Genomic DNA, 17,036 nt, shown 5'->3' with positions numbered 1-17,036 from the left:
TTTTTTCAGATTATATTCTACATCTATGCATAATTTTATTCAGATCCGTTCAGCGGTTTACGCTACAAACTCTAACGAACATCCATCCATCTAGACTTTCGCATTTATAATATTAGTAAGATTTAACTCGAGATATCGAGATTCATAACTTAAGTCGACGTTTATGATTTTCATGGTGAATTCGACATACTATTAAAAAATGTAAGCATGTAATTTAAAGACGTATTATGTGTAATTTAACATGAAATTTAGTAAAACCAGTACTAACTCACAAGTTGCCACAATATCATTACATAATGAGGTGACATACAAAAGTTTTAAGTCACTTTTACGTTCCGAACTACTAAGTGGGGCTTACAATTTCTAACATTAAATGAGGTCAAGCCCTAATATTGAGAACTTTTAGTGTTCAAATGTTTGATCCCCTTTTAACATTACTTTAATAACATGACAGCACAAATGTTTGCGTCTCTATTATTATTTAAAACCTTTGAACGTTATACTTTTTTTAAATACAAGTAGATTTTTGTTAATATCTACTATTTCTTCTCCCATTCCAAATAAGTCCTAGTATATGGTTTACGACAGTAATTAAATGGCGGGATTCGATGATTCACGTGGACGGGAATTCGTTCTCCTAACCATTAGACTATTGGCACTTAGTTACTAATAGGGTTACCAGTTTTTAGAAACTGTTATAACGTTTTTATTCTTTTGTTTTAAAATTCGCTTAAAAGCGTGTTGCTTCTCACTATATGCCCATAGCGGTGCACATGCAACAATGAAATTTAATCAACGTACCGTACTTTATGACTCGGAAAAACATTCGCTTTGAGTTTTAATTAGAAACATACTAGTGTAGTGCTTTTCAAAGTGTTTGACTTTGTAAAGCAATAAAATGATAACTAGCCGAAGTTCGACACATACTTTTGTCTATAAACAGAGTTCGATTTAATTTTACCTTTTATTAATTACAAATGCGAGAGTATTTTTTTTAAATTGCAAATCCAGCGCTTGACCACTATCCCTCCCAGACAAAGGTGAAGATGTGGTCGAAGGATGGTAAGCGCTAGTTTAGTAAGTAGTTTAATTTAGTTTACTGTTTATAATTAGAATAGATGTAGTCTAAAATATATAGCCTGTTTACTTTTGTATCTTTTTATTTAATTTAACTCCACAAGGGCGGACTCATGGGAGAAAACCAGTTCATTAATAACTTACTATTACGACCAACATAATTGTAAAATCATGTCGTAGTTTTATGGGAGGGTACGTTGGATATTGGTTTTTTAAACATTTTTTATTTTGGTTTCTTCAATGTGTTGCTGTTTTAAAAAAATCAATTGAATTGATTTATTGTATTACTTTGTTTCGTTTTTCAGGAATGCTATCGTATTGCAAATAACGTTCAGACTAGATCTTATTTTGTTTTATTAATAAAGTTTTTATGCGGTCTGAATAGTGCCAGATTTTATCCATTGAAATTGATATATCTGTGAGAGCGATTGATTACAGCCTGTAATGATCAGTCTTGGAGAAATTATTTACTCTTATAAGTGTATCGAATGACTCCAGTTTCCAGTTTACAAATGATTTTTAATATTCAAATATTACAATATATGTGTTATTTCTTTAGGACAGCATTTAAAACATGCCACGGACTTTTGTGTACCATTACACATCAACAAATTTTACTAGAAATATTTTATTGAGTTGCTATTGAAGTTTCAATAGTAAGAAGTGATGGCATAAAGGCTGTTATGTGCCATCTAACATGCAGGGCTGTAGCTTCTACTTGGTGTGTTTAATCATTTGCTGCATGCAAACGGTTACAGGTGAGTTTAAACTCTATTATTATAACAGTTAGGTACAATTTCGTAGTGCAAATTAGCATTGAATGTCATTTTTTTTTTAATTTGGAGAAATTAACTCAAGACATTGTTTTAGACACTCAGCAAATTACAATAAATAACACAGGCAACGAAATTACCGACTATAGAGATAATAAAAAGGATGGCCTTGCTATATCCAGAGAAATATTCAGGAATATCACAAAGAAATTGCGTGAAAATTTTAATAGTGAAGTCATCGCTGATGTTAATCATCAAAAGATGAAAGGTATGACCTGATGTTGATAATAAATATAGAACAGTATTTATTTAGCGAGATTAAGTTGAAATTTATTTACAAATAATATTTTGCTATCCTAGTTGGAGTGCGCTAAGTGCTTGCAGCCACAATCAATCGTTTGATGGTTACTTTAAGTGTAATGTAGTTTAGATTTCTCTGCCCTCCGCACTCAGGGTTAATTGCTCATTAACTTCTTTGGTGCGAGTTTAATCTAAGCGACCTATGTAAGCATTATAAATCTGTTTTACGAAAGACGAAATGAGCAATATTAAAGACTAGCTGTTCCGTGTGGCTTCTTCCACATGATTCAGTATTTTATGCCTGACAATTTTGTACAAATCATTTACCCCCTAATTTAAATAACGTGAAAATTGTTGTGTTGTGTTGTAACGTGAAAATTGTGAAAGTTGGTGTAATACTTATTAAAAAAGTATTTTTTTAAAACATACCGTGATTGCTGAGATCCTACATCACATAGAATAGTGTGTTTGTGCTTTATTAAATTACTAGCTTTTCCCGTGCGGCTTCATCCGCACGAAATTATGAAAATATTATTTTGTTGTTTACATTTGTCAAATTATCAATTGTAAATGTCAAAATGACATGACATGACAAACCATGACAACCTTGCTTTCTTGATGTTGGCAACAACTTATGGTCTCTTTCCCACATTAGGGTTTTAATCCAAAATATTTACCCCTAAAATTAAAATTACCGTTACCATAATAACCTTGTTTGCTTAATGTTGGCAGCTTGTAGTTTATGGTCCCTTTCCCACAGGAAGGTTATTTTTGAATTTATTTACCCTTAGTTTAATAGGGTGAAAATAAACAGTGTCGTAAGTGTAGGGCTTTTTATTAAAGAAAGAATTATTCAAAAATATGCTGTGATTGCCGACATCCTTCGCCACAAAATATTGTGTGTTTACTTTATTACAATAGTATAGACTATAGATAATGAACTAGGGAAGTGGAATATTAAAATGATTTGTGATTCCAGTAAAAACAAACGAGCAACGTAATTTTGCTCCTTATCAAGGGTATCACCATCACGAGCAGCACTGGGGGCCGTACTTCGAGGAGAGTAATGTCACACAAATGGAGGCACACGTGGGATCGGAGGCTTTGTTAAATTGTCGTGTCGTCATGCTCAAAGATAAAACGGTGATTTTCTTTTTTTATCACATTTGCAAATATATTAGCTGGAATTTCATGTTTTTCATCCTAATGCGTTGTGGTTTATTATGTAATTTTTATTAAAGAAATATTTTTATTATTTAGGTAATGTGGCTTCGAAACACGAGTGACGTGGCGCAGTTATTGACAGTCGGGAGAGAAGCGCATGCTGGTGACAGCAGGATCACTGTGAAGTTCCAATATCCAAACAATTGGAGAATTAGTATTAACCCTGTGAAGGCGTCAGACGAAGGTCTATATATGTGCCAAATATCGACGCATCCACCTAGAACTATTTACTCAAACTTGACTATTTTACGTAAGTATAAATTAGCTTAATCTTACTAATATTATAAATGCGAAAGTTTGGATGTTTGTTAAAGTTTGTGTCCTAGATTGCTGAATGGATCTCGATGAAATTTGGCATAGATGTAGAGGATAGTCTGGAAAAACACACAGGCTACTTACTTTTGTTTTGTATAATCAAGCGCGACGGAGTCGAGAGTAAAAGCTAGTGTATCATGATTTCATGCCTTTTCGGTAAACTATAAAAATCTTTATCCATTTTAATTTTTTAATATCATGCAGTTAATATGCCGTATTTTGCATCAATCTAAAATATTTGACGAACGTGACCAATCAAAATCAAACATTTACCGAGTGTTTTAAAATCTGAAATTAAAATATATTTTAGAATTACACTTTAAAACTGTTCGAAATTTATTAAATTTTTATTTATCTTTCAGCTCCAGTATTAACTATAAATGGTGATAAATTACACGTTGTTAAGGATAGATTTTATAAAGCGGGTAGTTTGATAAAATTATCATGTGCGATATCCGAGGAGTACATCCTAGCTACCGAATTCGAAACATCAATAGCACCGACAACAATAAAAACAACAACACCTATGACAACAACAACTGAATTAACAACTAAATCGAGCGCCGTATTCAATAGTTTAGAAATTATGTTGAACAGAAGTTGGAGTATCGCAACAACAACTATTACTTCAACAGTTAGTATAAGTACAACTCCAAAAATATTACCAGAAATTCAAAAAACTACATTAATACCCACATCCCAACCTAAGCTATTGAACAATGTGTATGGGTTGCTATGGAAGAAGCAAGGGAAACTTTTCAATGACCATATATCATGGCGTAATATCAGGCAAGTACTTCTTATTTTAATTAGATTTTTAACGAATTAACATGTTAAAAAAAATGAATTATACTTCTATCCTAAGGTACTATATATTTTGCTGCCGAAATCAGAGTCTTTAGGTAATCAATAAAAGCACGCGCACACTTGAAACTAACCTATCGCACAATTTTTTAGTTTTGCTTTGATATCTATAAGCCTATATAAAGGTGCTAACATTACCCGATTTTTAGTTGTGCAACTAAAATTGAATTGGCATCGAAATAATCGACAATTTCACAACTGTTGTGCGATTGATATTTTAGTCAAAGATGAGCGGCCGCTCTAAAGGTAACTTACTAAAGATTTAGTACGAGAAATGTTCGAGAAACGATACTTCAAATAACCTTTAAATTACTCTAAGTACGGCAGAGAATGTAGGAACAGTCTACCCCAATACTATTTATAACATTGTAATTTCTTCAATAGCATGAAATCGAAATATTCATATACCCTTCTAGAAATTATTTCCACAACAAATCCCACGCGTTACCTTTGGGAGATGAATCAGTTACCTAAATTGTTTACCATTATAAAGTTTTAGTTATCTAATAAACTTTGTAGGACGTCTATTCCAAACGAATATTATTCAAATACCTCAGAATTATTATATGTCATCAAAGTTTATATCAATAAAATTTAGTGTTTCTCTGCTGCCACTATTTTGTTTAGACAGTGAAAACCAACAGTTATATATTGAATTTAAGATCCATTGTTGCTTATAACAAACAAAATACAACTACAACATAGTATAAAAAAGTCGATTCCCGCTGTCTGTCTGTCCCTCTGTATGCTTAGATCTCTAAAACTAAGCAATGGATTTTGCTGCAATTTTTCTAATGATTGATTCAAGAGGAAGTTTATGTAAAATATGTGTATAATATATTAAAGAAAAACTAATAATTTCAAAGGTTTCTTATGTGATTTCTAAAATAAATATATTTTCGTATCAGCATTGGACCAAGCCGGGGGGATAGCTAGTATAACAATACAAACTTTAAATGTGTTTCAGTAATGGTCGAATCAAATCAGATGGCCTTTTACCCGCTAGTTGTCTTCCAAAAAATTTAATAACAGTTTTGTTACAGCGCTACAATAACTATTGCGTCTGCTTCGCAAGAAGATAACGGACTCTACACGTGTCAGTTGAAAAATCATTCACAAGTAACTACTAACGTTCACGTTCTCATAGGTAAGATTTATTTTTATTGTTTAAAACTATTAGTAGATTTTTGTTAATTTACTAATATTTCCTTTGACTATTCCAACTAAGTTAGGACATGGTTCACGACAATAGTCCAATGGCGGGATTCGGACCCTCGACCTCAAGATCCGTAGTCTGTACCCCAAACCATTAGGCTATTAGCCCTTGTATTTGCTATATCGCAGAGTATTTACACTGAGATGAATTTAATACTTCTCACTACGTCATAATACAAACATTTTACATGTCCGAAGTTTCCAGAAATATTTGTATTTCAAACGCAAAGGATTAGAAATACATTTATAGCCCGTATCAGTTTTGCTTTCATGAATAATTAGTTTTGATAGAGTGTAATTTTCATTTGTAACAAAGTTCAAAGGATACCGGCCTCATATCAAGTAATATGTATAATTATTATTAATTAACAAATATGAAGGATGATTATCTTGTTCGTCACGGACCTTGAGTTACGAGTAGATATAGCGTTGCCTATTAAATTATTTCTGCTCATTATATTATTTATACCTTTTAAACGAAAATCGATAATGGGATACGGATAGGATATCCACTTTCGGATACGGATCGGATAATTATAATCGAATACGTTGTAACTATGTGAATTTTGTCAGTACTTTCGTCACCATTGCTTTGTATTTAACGTCCAATATTAAGACTTGTTTACTGGCATGGAAAATTGACGCAATGCTTAATGTTGTTGCTGGCTGTCTAGAAATTACTAGAGTTTAGAAAAGAAAAGCTAATAAAAACATTTTTTTTTCTTAGGAAGTCTTCAATTTTATATTTAACTCATTGAGAGGGTAATGTTTCTCACGTGTTAGTTTGTGTGTATTCCTTTGTGATGGCCTAGAGCCTATAGTGTTAGCCGTAACTATATAACCTAGTGCCTAAATTAAGTGGTGTTATTCAATTCATCTTCTCCAGGGCTCTGCGCATAATTGGGTTTCAAAACCTAATCGTTACTTAGTGAAGGAAAAATTGTGTATGTAACTAAGCAGTTGTATATTTAAAACTAGGTGTTCCCGTGCGGCTTCATCCGCATGAAATTATGAAAATTTCATTTTATTATTTACATTTGTCAAATTATCAATTTCAAATGTCAAAATAACAATACATGGTGACAAACCATTTTACTTAATTTTACTTCCTTGATGTTGGCAGCTTGTAGCTTATGGTCCCTGTACCATATTGGGGCTTTTATCCAATTTATTTACCTCCTAAGTTTAATAGCGTGAAAATATATAGTCTAAAGCGTGCAGAAAGTGTAGGGATTTTTATTCAAAAATATTATAAGTATTGAAGTATAGATTAATATTAAAAACTATATTTCTTACAGGAGAAAACCAAGCTGCGGTTCACCACGACACGTGGAATAAAGGATCGACTTGGCAGGCGTATAATAGACCGATTTTATCTTTAATATTCTTATTATTCATAACTTAATGTAAACGTATAAATGTACTTCCAGATTGTATTTATATTAAAACTTGATTAATTTCAAAAGTACTGAATATGCCGTATTCAACTTTTACGAATTTTACGTGATATTTTGAATACAAAAATGTTCACATTCGAAAAACTATTTGTATTTTTTTTAATAAAACAAATGCTACTAATTTCAATATAATGTTAATTTAAAAAAAATGGACCAAGATGTTATTGAAAAATTGCTAGATTTAAATTAAATTTTGTTTAGTATAAAGATAAAATGTGAATTTTATAATAAGTTATTTATTCATATATAAGTTATTTACTCGTATGTTTATTCCATTAGTTATATGTACGAGGAGTTTTAAAAATTGACAGGTTGTTTAGATATTATCTATATGTTCATACTAATATAATATATATGGCTAAGTGTTAGAGACGTTAAATGTATATTTAATTAATATAATATATCCACTTGTACATATTGAATTACCAATATGGAAAATGGAAACGAATTTTATCGTTTCGTCTACATATAAGATAAACCATTTATAAGATAAATATTTATAAAATAATATCATCTGGTTTTTCTTCAATAAAGTAATGTAAATATAAATAAATGATCAACTACAAAATATTAAAATAATCTATGCCAATGTTACTGATATGTATGAATGTAAAATCATAATGACTTTAATAAATCAAGGAAAAACTATTATAAATCGTTTTATTACCTTAATATTCGACCGTGAATTCGTCCGCTTGAAATTAAAAAAATAAGTAGCCTATGTTCTTCCGAACTATCTTCTACATTCATGCCAAATTTTATCGATATCTGTTCAGCAGATTAGGGTACAACTCTAACAAACATCCATATATCTAAACATTCACCCTACAGTACCCATTATAGACCAATATTTTAATACAATATATTATATATCAAAGGGTAAAAATAATGTACATAAATCTATACTTATATAATAAAGCGTAAACACACACTACTTTGTGGCGTTGGATGTCAAAATCACAGCATATTTTTGAACAATTCTTTCTTTAATAAAAAACCCTACAATTATGACACGCTTTAGGCTATATGTTTTTTCACGCTATTAAACCTAGCGGTAAATAAATTGCAAAAACCCTTCATGTGGGAAAGGGACCATAAACTACAAGCGGCCAACATTAAGGAAGCGAGGTTAACATTGTAATTTTGACAATTGTTATTGAGAATTTGACAAATGTAAACAAAACAATAACGTTTTTATATAATTCCATGCGGATGAAGCCGCACGGGAACAGCTAGTTTATTATACGGGTACGAGGAAGTGTGAGGACTTTCCTTTAACTCTCGCGGTTCAAAAGATATTTTTTTGGGTCAGGTGAAATATTAAAGTACGCGTTGAGGCTAAGATAAATTACCTTTCTAAAAGTCAAGAAAAATTAATCACCCTTTGAATGATTCCCTTTAACTTGTAATTATTTCCTTAATTATTAACACACCATGTTATAAGATTTGCAATTTAAAAACTGTATCTATTAAAAAAGTAAAAATTCAAAAATATTTACAATAGAAAAGTAAGTCTGTTCGGTTCTGTTTTCTTATGTGACCGACAAAACGTAACACTATCGCGAAATAAGCCAGAGAATCGACCTGAAGATGAACCAATGTATCAGAAAGTAGTCGATGCCGCCACCGATACAATAGACGTTAGAGCTAGCTGTATCATCATAAACTTGCCCTCATCCCTTACGGAGGGTTGGCACAGTGTGTGCTGTTCTTCCATACATTTCTATCATATCTGAATCCACTCCCTTCTTAAGCATATCCTCTTTCACACAATCCATCGATACTTTCTTCGATCTTTCTCTTCCTTTGTAGCCATTTGCTTCTCAATTTCTCCGTTAGAGCTAGCCGTATAATAATTATAATAATGTCTCACAAAAGTTTGACCAGTTTTGTCTTTTTTATCTAAAAATTAAAACAATAAAATATATTTCAAGCTGATTTCATATCATAAATTCCGGAGAACCAATTTGTTATACTTGGACAGTTGATTGACAGTCGCAATAGATTGTCCCGACAGTTTCTGAACGAACTGTATCTGGAACTTATTATTGGATATTATGATATAGAGGCACGTACATATAATGTACTATCTTTCACCCGCGACTCCGTTCGCATAGAAGTAGAAAAAACAAAAGTAGCATATGTGTTCTTTTAGACTATCCTCTACATCTATGCCAAATTTTATTGAGATCCGTTAAGCAATTTAGGCTACAAACTCTAACAAAAATCCATCCATCTAAACTTTCACATTTATAATATTAATAAGAAATAAGATTACGTGCTGTATTTTTGTTCATAAATTGTGTTAAACAAGTCAAAATTTATAGAAAATAGGGAAGTAAAGCCATCTTATGTCGTTATGATGAAAACTACATAGCAAAGGACATTAATCTTTTAAAACCTTTTGTAATGTTAGTTATTTTCTTGATTTTTTTATTATAAAATTAACGTTTTTATGATTTATTTTTAACATTATCTCGAATACATTAGTTGCCAATAAGAGGACATATTTCGATCTCCATTCTACCGTTTCGAGGCAGTAATCAAAGTCCCGCTTTTACATTTGAATTGCAAATCTTAGATTGCCGACGTGCAAACTTTTCATCATTTATTCGGTCTAATTTACGATTCTGAATATAGCTTGGGATCACCGTTGCGTAATAATAAGTAGCTAACTACGAAACGTGCAAAATTTCACACTAACATCATCGAGGGTGAGCAGACATAAAACATTGTAACAGATTGTACATATGTACAAATATCTTCATCTCGTACCAATAAATGTTCTCAAGTTAAAGATATACCGTAAATCGTATATCGCGCGCAAAAACTTGAGATTAGTTTAACTGACAGTTATAATGTAAGTATTAATTCTAAAGTTAAGATGGTAACAAAGCTAAAGAGATAATAATAACATTTTAACATTACCTATCTTTGAATATTCTTTCTTAATTTGGAGGAAAGCAATGTTAAACCATTAATAAAAACTAAAGACGAAGCTGTGTATATGCAACTAGTTGTATGAGTTTTTTTAACGAGGGAAACAGCATAAGAGTTCCATTGAAACAGGCAAAATGGTTCGACTTACATAGATATTTACGTTGACCTTTATACGCCCTTGGAACTTGTTAGTAATTACGGCAATGCACAGTGCATTTGACCTGGCATTTTTAGTCACGGCCTCGTTAGCTTAATTAAGGTTTCCTCTTTTATCGCAAATTGTAATTGAGGTGCATTTTCAGGTTTTCTTCCAAAATGGATTTTGAAATGGAGCGGCGGAAAGATTTTTTTAAAATAAGTATAGAATTTTTATTAGGTAATCTGTTCAGGTTAGGAACCGGAAACCATGATTTAAGGAAACACTTTCATCAAGCAACTGTCTTTTTTGTTTTAATGAACACAATTACACAAAACCCGTAATAAATAAACTAATTTGTAATAGCAAACAGTAAGTAAATTTTACATTAGTAATAGCCGGTTTCCCAGCTACGTTTAACTATTAGTGTTTTTGGTTCGATAACTTCATGAAATGCGTTTCCGAACCACGTACCTTGAGTTTTACTCCATCATACAACCTAATACTAATGAATCACTTGGTAAATTATACTTCAATACTAATTGTATAAAGAATAAAGATTTGTATTTTTGTATGTATTGAAATAACTCAAATACTACTGCGACGTTTTCAAAGATTCTTTGACCGTTACAAAGGTAATTTATCTGTAACATGGGCTATATCGTTTATTTTTTAATATCACAGGGACGAAGTAGCAAGCAATAGTTAACGTTAAAAAAAATTCTGCATAAGCCAATTATTTCACCTAAATTAATTCTTTAATTCTATACAAATTATGAGCAATATTAAGGAAGAAATCTTTTCAATAATGCAGTTGAATATAGTCACAAACGGTTAATATTCCGAGAACAATTTGTATATCATAATGGCATATTGGTATGTAAACGCGGCGTAATGTGCGCATCCAATGTGCCGGCGGCGATGGAAATGGTTAAAGCGAGCGGAGGGTAGTCGAATAAATTCCATACCGCTCCCAGCGGGAAGCCCGTGCAGTGTGAACGTAGCTCAGCAAATGTAGCAATTAATTTTTGTAACCTTCTCATTTAATGATACGAGTGAAAGGTTTTTTATTTATTTTATTAATATACAGTTATAATTAGTTCTAAAAAGAATTTATAAACAGCGGGTTTCGCTAGAATCTGTGCGCATATGTAAAAATCAAAATCGAAGAAGTATGGTAAGAAACTTGGTAATGTATATTTTAATTTTGTTGACATTCTACCTTTTTAATGCAGTAATGTTTTTTTTATAGCATAAGGTGGCAAACGAGCAAGCGGCCATCTAAATCGACGGAAATGGCGAAGCGCTGCCAAGATCTACAATTGCAGGTGCGTGGCATTAAAATAATTTTAAATATTCTATGAATGTTGTAATACTTAATATTGAATTTATTTAAAAAGCGTAAACAAAACATATACATTGATCTAAAACACTATGAAAACAAAATTAACATAACCATTGACAGATCCTTTTTAACCGATTTCTTCGAGGAATTTCACAATTCGGTTAGTATTTTGAGGTAGGTTAATTCTGTACTTCACTATTGTGAACCTTAAACCTCGTGCCGTAAGACAGCATTTTCTATAACTTAATATGCAACGTACAAAAGCATTTTTTTACAAATTTTTGATAAGTTTTGCGGCTGATATTTATATTCTATTCGTATTTTTTTAGTATGTAGTATGTAGTTTATTAAATATAAAAAAATAACAAATACTGACATCTATTTAAATGTAATTTTTTACCTAATTTGGGTGTAAACTCAATTAAAACTTACTAAAGTTATTACAAAAATTAGCAGTTGTTTTTGAATAATAGGAATTTCTAAAATGCATTTTCGACCAGAGATAAATGTTTCCTCGATGCACTTTGTACACATTTCGGTACAAAGCAAGTCATTCTTGTAATGGTATTTTGTTAACGATGTGTGCTGACATGGGTCTAGGTGATGTGAACCACTACATTATGGACAGAGCTAATGGAGCGGAACTTAACCTTGGTAATAGCGTCCAACAATACTACGCTCTTAAAAAGTATGTTCATAAACGAAATAATTCTTAGTAATATTTAAAAACAATATTATACCGTCAATTTCTACAGTAATTTTGATTCTCTGATCATATTTATTTTACTTTAAGTTCATAAACATTTGTTAAAAATGAATTGATCGCTTCGTTTAAAAATGGTAAATATTCCCTTAATTTTGCAACAACTACATAATAAAAGTTAAGATAAAGCTTTAGGTTTAGGAACGCAATTTCTATGTAGATAATGCAAAGATTTCGTGACGTAATTTGAAAAACGTTTCCCCATATTAAAGGTCTAATACAATTTTCCAAATCGATCTGTAATGTAATAAAGGTTTCAGTATTAGACTTAAGATGAACATATGTGAACGTGACGAAATTGAAAATGAGATTCTTTTCTTTTTATATTTTTGTAGCTTCACCGAATTCTTTTAAATTAGATAAATAAAGATAAATTAAAGACATGTACAGTCGCGGAACACCGCGGTGATCTACTTCAGAATAATTGCCTCGTTTCTTACAATGAGGAAAACGCGGTATCTTCTTACAAGTAACTAATTAGGTACCAGTTAGTTAATAAAATAAAAAATAGTGGTTTATTAAGTTAAACAAATGTTCAAACGAGTAAAACTCAAGTTACATACTCGTACTTTGGAAACGCATTTCAAGAATTCATCGAACCGAAATCTCTTACCAATAGTTCAACCTGAGTAATTGGTTAGTCGTGTACTGACCGACCTTTTTTCGCATTGACATTTGCATCTTAGTGTTCTCCGTCGTGTTTCAGCGCGTTCGGATGACTAGCTTTGATCATTAAACACCGTCAGATTCCCCGACTGTACCAATGAGATTTTCTAACTTCAAATTTCGTGTGTACATTTTATCCTATGCATCCTGTCTCTGTTTATCTACTAATCTCTTTTGATTTTCTTAAGAATCTTTGTGAAATCAGCAATCATGGACTAGCGTAATTCATATTCGTATGATAAAAGGACTTAACGTGTGATTACGTTTTTTTTATTAGTATAGATACATAAATTGATATAGTATTATTGTCATACGTTAGTGGGAACTCGAAATCATTAAAATTAAGTGCATGAATGAACTGTTATCGCTCTATAATTGAGGTTCCGGTTAATACGTACGTTTTTGAATGGAATTGCATCGTAGATTTTTATACACACGTTATAGTGACACACTTCCTATCTTTTTGATGTTGGAAGTGTGTCGAAGCGGATAAAGGTTTTTATGTCGGTGAGCTGTCGTAGAAGAGAGTCAACCTGAATAACGTAAAAAGAAAGCCGTTTTTGTATACATGCTTCATAAGTCTATTGCTACGTCACTTAAAATAAATATTTATTCTAAAAATAATAGATTTGTTGATATTACATACTTTTAACATATTTATTATTATAAATGCGAAGTTTAGATGGATGGATGGATGTTTGTTAGAGTTTGTAGCCTAAACGGCTGAACCGATTTAGATGAAACATGGTATAGATGTAGAGGATAGTATGGAAAATCACATAGGCTACTTACGTTTTTTTTAATTCCACGAGAACGGAGTCCCGGGCGAAAGCTAGTATATTCAATAATTAAATATTTGTAACACTATAACTTGGCCCCTTCCACGTAAAATTATAAAAACTTTATTTTTTGTTTACATTTCTCAATTGCAAATGGCACAATTACCGTTACCATAATAACCATACTTCCTTAACGTTGGTAGCTTATAATTTATGGTCCCTTTCCCACATGAAGGTTTTTTCAATTTACTTAACCCCTAAGTTTTATAGCGTAAGTGAAGCGCCTGTTGCAAGTGTAGGACATTTTATCAATGAAAAAAATATTAAAAAATATGCTGCGATTGCTGACATCCTACGCCGCATAGTTGTGTGAGTTCACGCTTTATTATATTTTTATTGATATATTTGAGACGTTTTATGACGAATTTTGTAATTAAATCTATTTGGAAGAAAAAAACTTTTGTATCGACACGACATAGGATGGGAAAGGGAGTTATTTTCATTCCATAGTACAGAAAAACACAACATTTCCCTCCGCCATATATCACAATTGCGTAGAGATTTTTTTGCAAAAGTGTATTGAATAATTTAGTGAACCTTTTCTTTCATTGACGGCGTACGTCTTCAAAGACGAGACAACGTACGTGACAAAGTTTGTTACATGTTCACAAATATTTGGGAAATGAAATTTACCGAAACAATAATACGGACATACCTACTATTGTCGGATTTTATATGTAATTTAAAGCGTTCATCTTCGGATGAAATTTATAAAACGCTTTGTCAACGGTCATCTTAAAATGATCATTATTTGTAGAAATGTATTTGGAACAGTTATTAATAGGGAGAATTTAATTTATTAAAAAACTCGATTTCATATTGATTTTTATCTAGTAAATTTGATTGTTTAATTTAAACAAATTGAAGATATAAGTCATCAAAACAAAAAATCAAGGAAAACGAACAAGTTGCCATCTGAATTTTCAGAAATAACGAAGCGACAGCCGCCCTTGAGCATTTGCAATTGTAGATGCGTTACCCACCCTTAATCGGTTGGAGACGCATTGTAAGAGATTTTTTCCCCCTAGCTAGGATAAGGACGATAAAGGAGCTAGGGAAAATAGATTTAATCATGGATTCTCATCCACCATTAAATCTATTTTCCTTTCCCATTATTCCTTGGGAAGTACATTTATCTGACGAAACGCCTGTCTTCTATATGACCATGGTTAACATCAGGCGATATGACTCTTTCGCGCAAGAGAAGTTGCTGGCGATTGCTTAGGGCTGAATTTATCCAGTTTTTAGACTATTTAGTAGTAGATTTAGAGCTTTGGTTGTTATGGTATAACAATCCAGAGACATTGCTGCTTTAAGAATCATCATCATCATCATTATTCTTCTTATCCTACTCCCGTAGGGTCGGGGAAACAGGTCTTTGTCCTCAAAATAATTCTATCATACGTCATCTCAGTCCACACCCTTTTTGATCATGTCACGCAATCCATTAATATCTTTCTAGGAGCTGCTGCTTTAAGATTCGTTTGGCTTATTTTTATCACGAAATTCAAACGACATCTTGATGTGATGATGTTAAATGATAACATATCATATTAGTGATATTTTATAAAAATCACACTACACGACTTACTCAACGTACAACCAATACCATAATGTTGGATGCTATCTGATTTCCAATTTCCTCTAAAAGCAAATACCCAGAAAAACATCACCGAGTTGAATTCAAGCGAAGTTTAAATCATTGCCGCATTCGTAAATTAACTATTTGCGTAATGAATTTGAATTGAGTTTAAAGTTATGTTAAAAATGGTTGCTATGTTTTAAAAAATATATTGAAACAAAACATAAGAAAATGTAACACACGAGTAATGTTTTACCTATGTCAACGGTGGTAAAGTAACATATTCCTTTGGGAAATAAAGCCTTGACATGATGTCTACTTCATTTCAATTTTCTTTCCTTAAATTCATTCACATTTCCAAGAAAAGTACTGAAAACTGGTTTTACATACGTATCCTACATTTATGTTATGTCATTGAACTTTGAGTTTTTTGTGAAAATTCAGTTAATAATCATAAAATCTAAACTCTTTATATTTATATTTGTGTTGTTTTAATATTGTATATAAATAAAGATGTATAGAATTATAACTACGGAAGTTAAAATGGATGGATGTTGGCTTAACTAGCTTAACACTTATGAATCACTAGGTTATGATAAAGTGAATGAAAACTTCAGCAACCCAGTATAAGTAATGTTAGTTTTAAAATATATTAGGTACATTAAGTAAGATCTAAGTGTTTTTATTTGTGTTTTATTTTTATATTTATCCTTAGATTTAGATTTAGTTTTCTAGTTGTGACCGAGTGTAACATTAAGTACATTTTTTTTTCTTCTTGAATGAATTCCTTTTTATTTTTTGAATTAACTGATTTGTTTCTTTGGCAAAAGGTACTACCAGATCAATAGTATGTAATAACACATAGGCTACTTGACATTTTTTTCTAATTCTGCGCGAAATTGCGGGCAACAACTAGTATTATCAACCGTACAAAACGTATATATTAATTAAGACTATATTTTGGATAACAAACGATACATTAAAACTGTGTCTACTTACTTTTATTAAACTATATAAAATCTAAGGTTGAAAGCTGTTAAATCATTGTTTTAATAATAATAATGTAACTAAATATGCATGATTTAAGATTAAAAGCGAACGTTCATTACAAAGGCTTAGAATTTCTTAGCTCGTTTCATCTTTGAACCATATACTAAGAAAACACTTAGTAATTTGTCGCGATGGGAACGAAGATAGACACGCCCTTTACTCAGTCATGTTAAGCTTAATAAACTCACATGCGGGCGCTCTATCTACGAGGGAACATATAGGCGTATATACACCGTTTACAGCAAGGCCAAAGAGCAAAACACTCATTTTTTTTAAATTTATTTATTAAAATTTCACACAGAACACAATTCAAAAATTGAGACAAATATAGCACCGCAAAAACCACATTGGTTTGTCTGCGGGTGCGATGAAATAGTATTATGTAGCGTGTAGTTGTGTAATGACAAAGTTTACTTCAAGGCTACATCCGCATGAAATTGTAAAAAAATATTTTACCTTTTTAAATTATTTTATTTATCTTAACTAACAA

The 17,036-nt window shown here is 31.5% G+C and overlaps 1 protein-coding gene across 1 annotated transcript; it reads left to right on the top strand.

Annotated features, from left to right (window-relative positions):
• Window positions 1-1,719: 1,719 nt before the first annotated feature.
• On the top strand, window positions 1,720-7,181 carry LOC106104812. Its single transcript, XM_013284953.1, has 7 exons — window positions 1,720-1,835; window positions 1,948-2,118; window positions 3,130-3,293; window positions 3,411-3,624; window positions 4,052-4,478; window positions 5,597-5,700; window positions 7,067-7,181. Exons 1-7 carry the CDS (start codon window positions 1,775-1,777, stop codon window positions 7,171-7,173), a joined length of 1,248 nt encoding a protein of 415 aa, XP_013140407.1. The 5' UTR covers window positions 1,720-1,774; the 3' UTR covers window positions 7,174-7,181.
• Window positions 7,182-17,036: the final 9,855 nt, after the last annotated feature.

Source organism: Papilio polytes, unplaced genomic scaffold (genome assembly GCF_000836215.1).
Source record: "Papilio polytes unplaced genomic scaffold, Ppol_1.0 DF823399.1, whole genome shotgun sequence".
NCBI classification, from domain to species: Eukaryota; Metazoa; Arthropoda; class Insecta; order Lepidoptera; family Papilionidae; genus Papilio; species Papilio polytes.
Note: the sequence above shows the minus strand (reverse complement) of the source record. Positions and strands in the feature narration are given on the sequence as shown.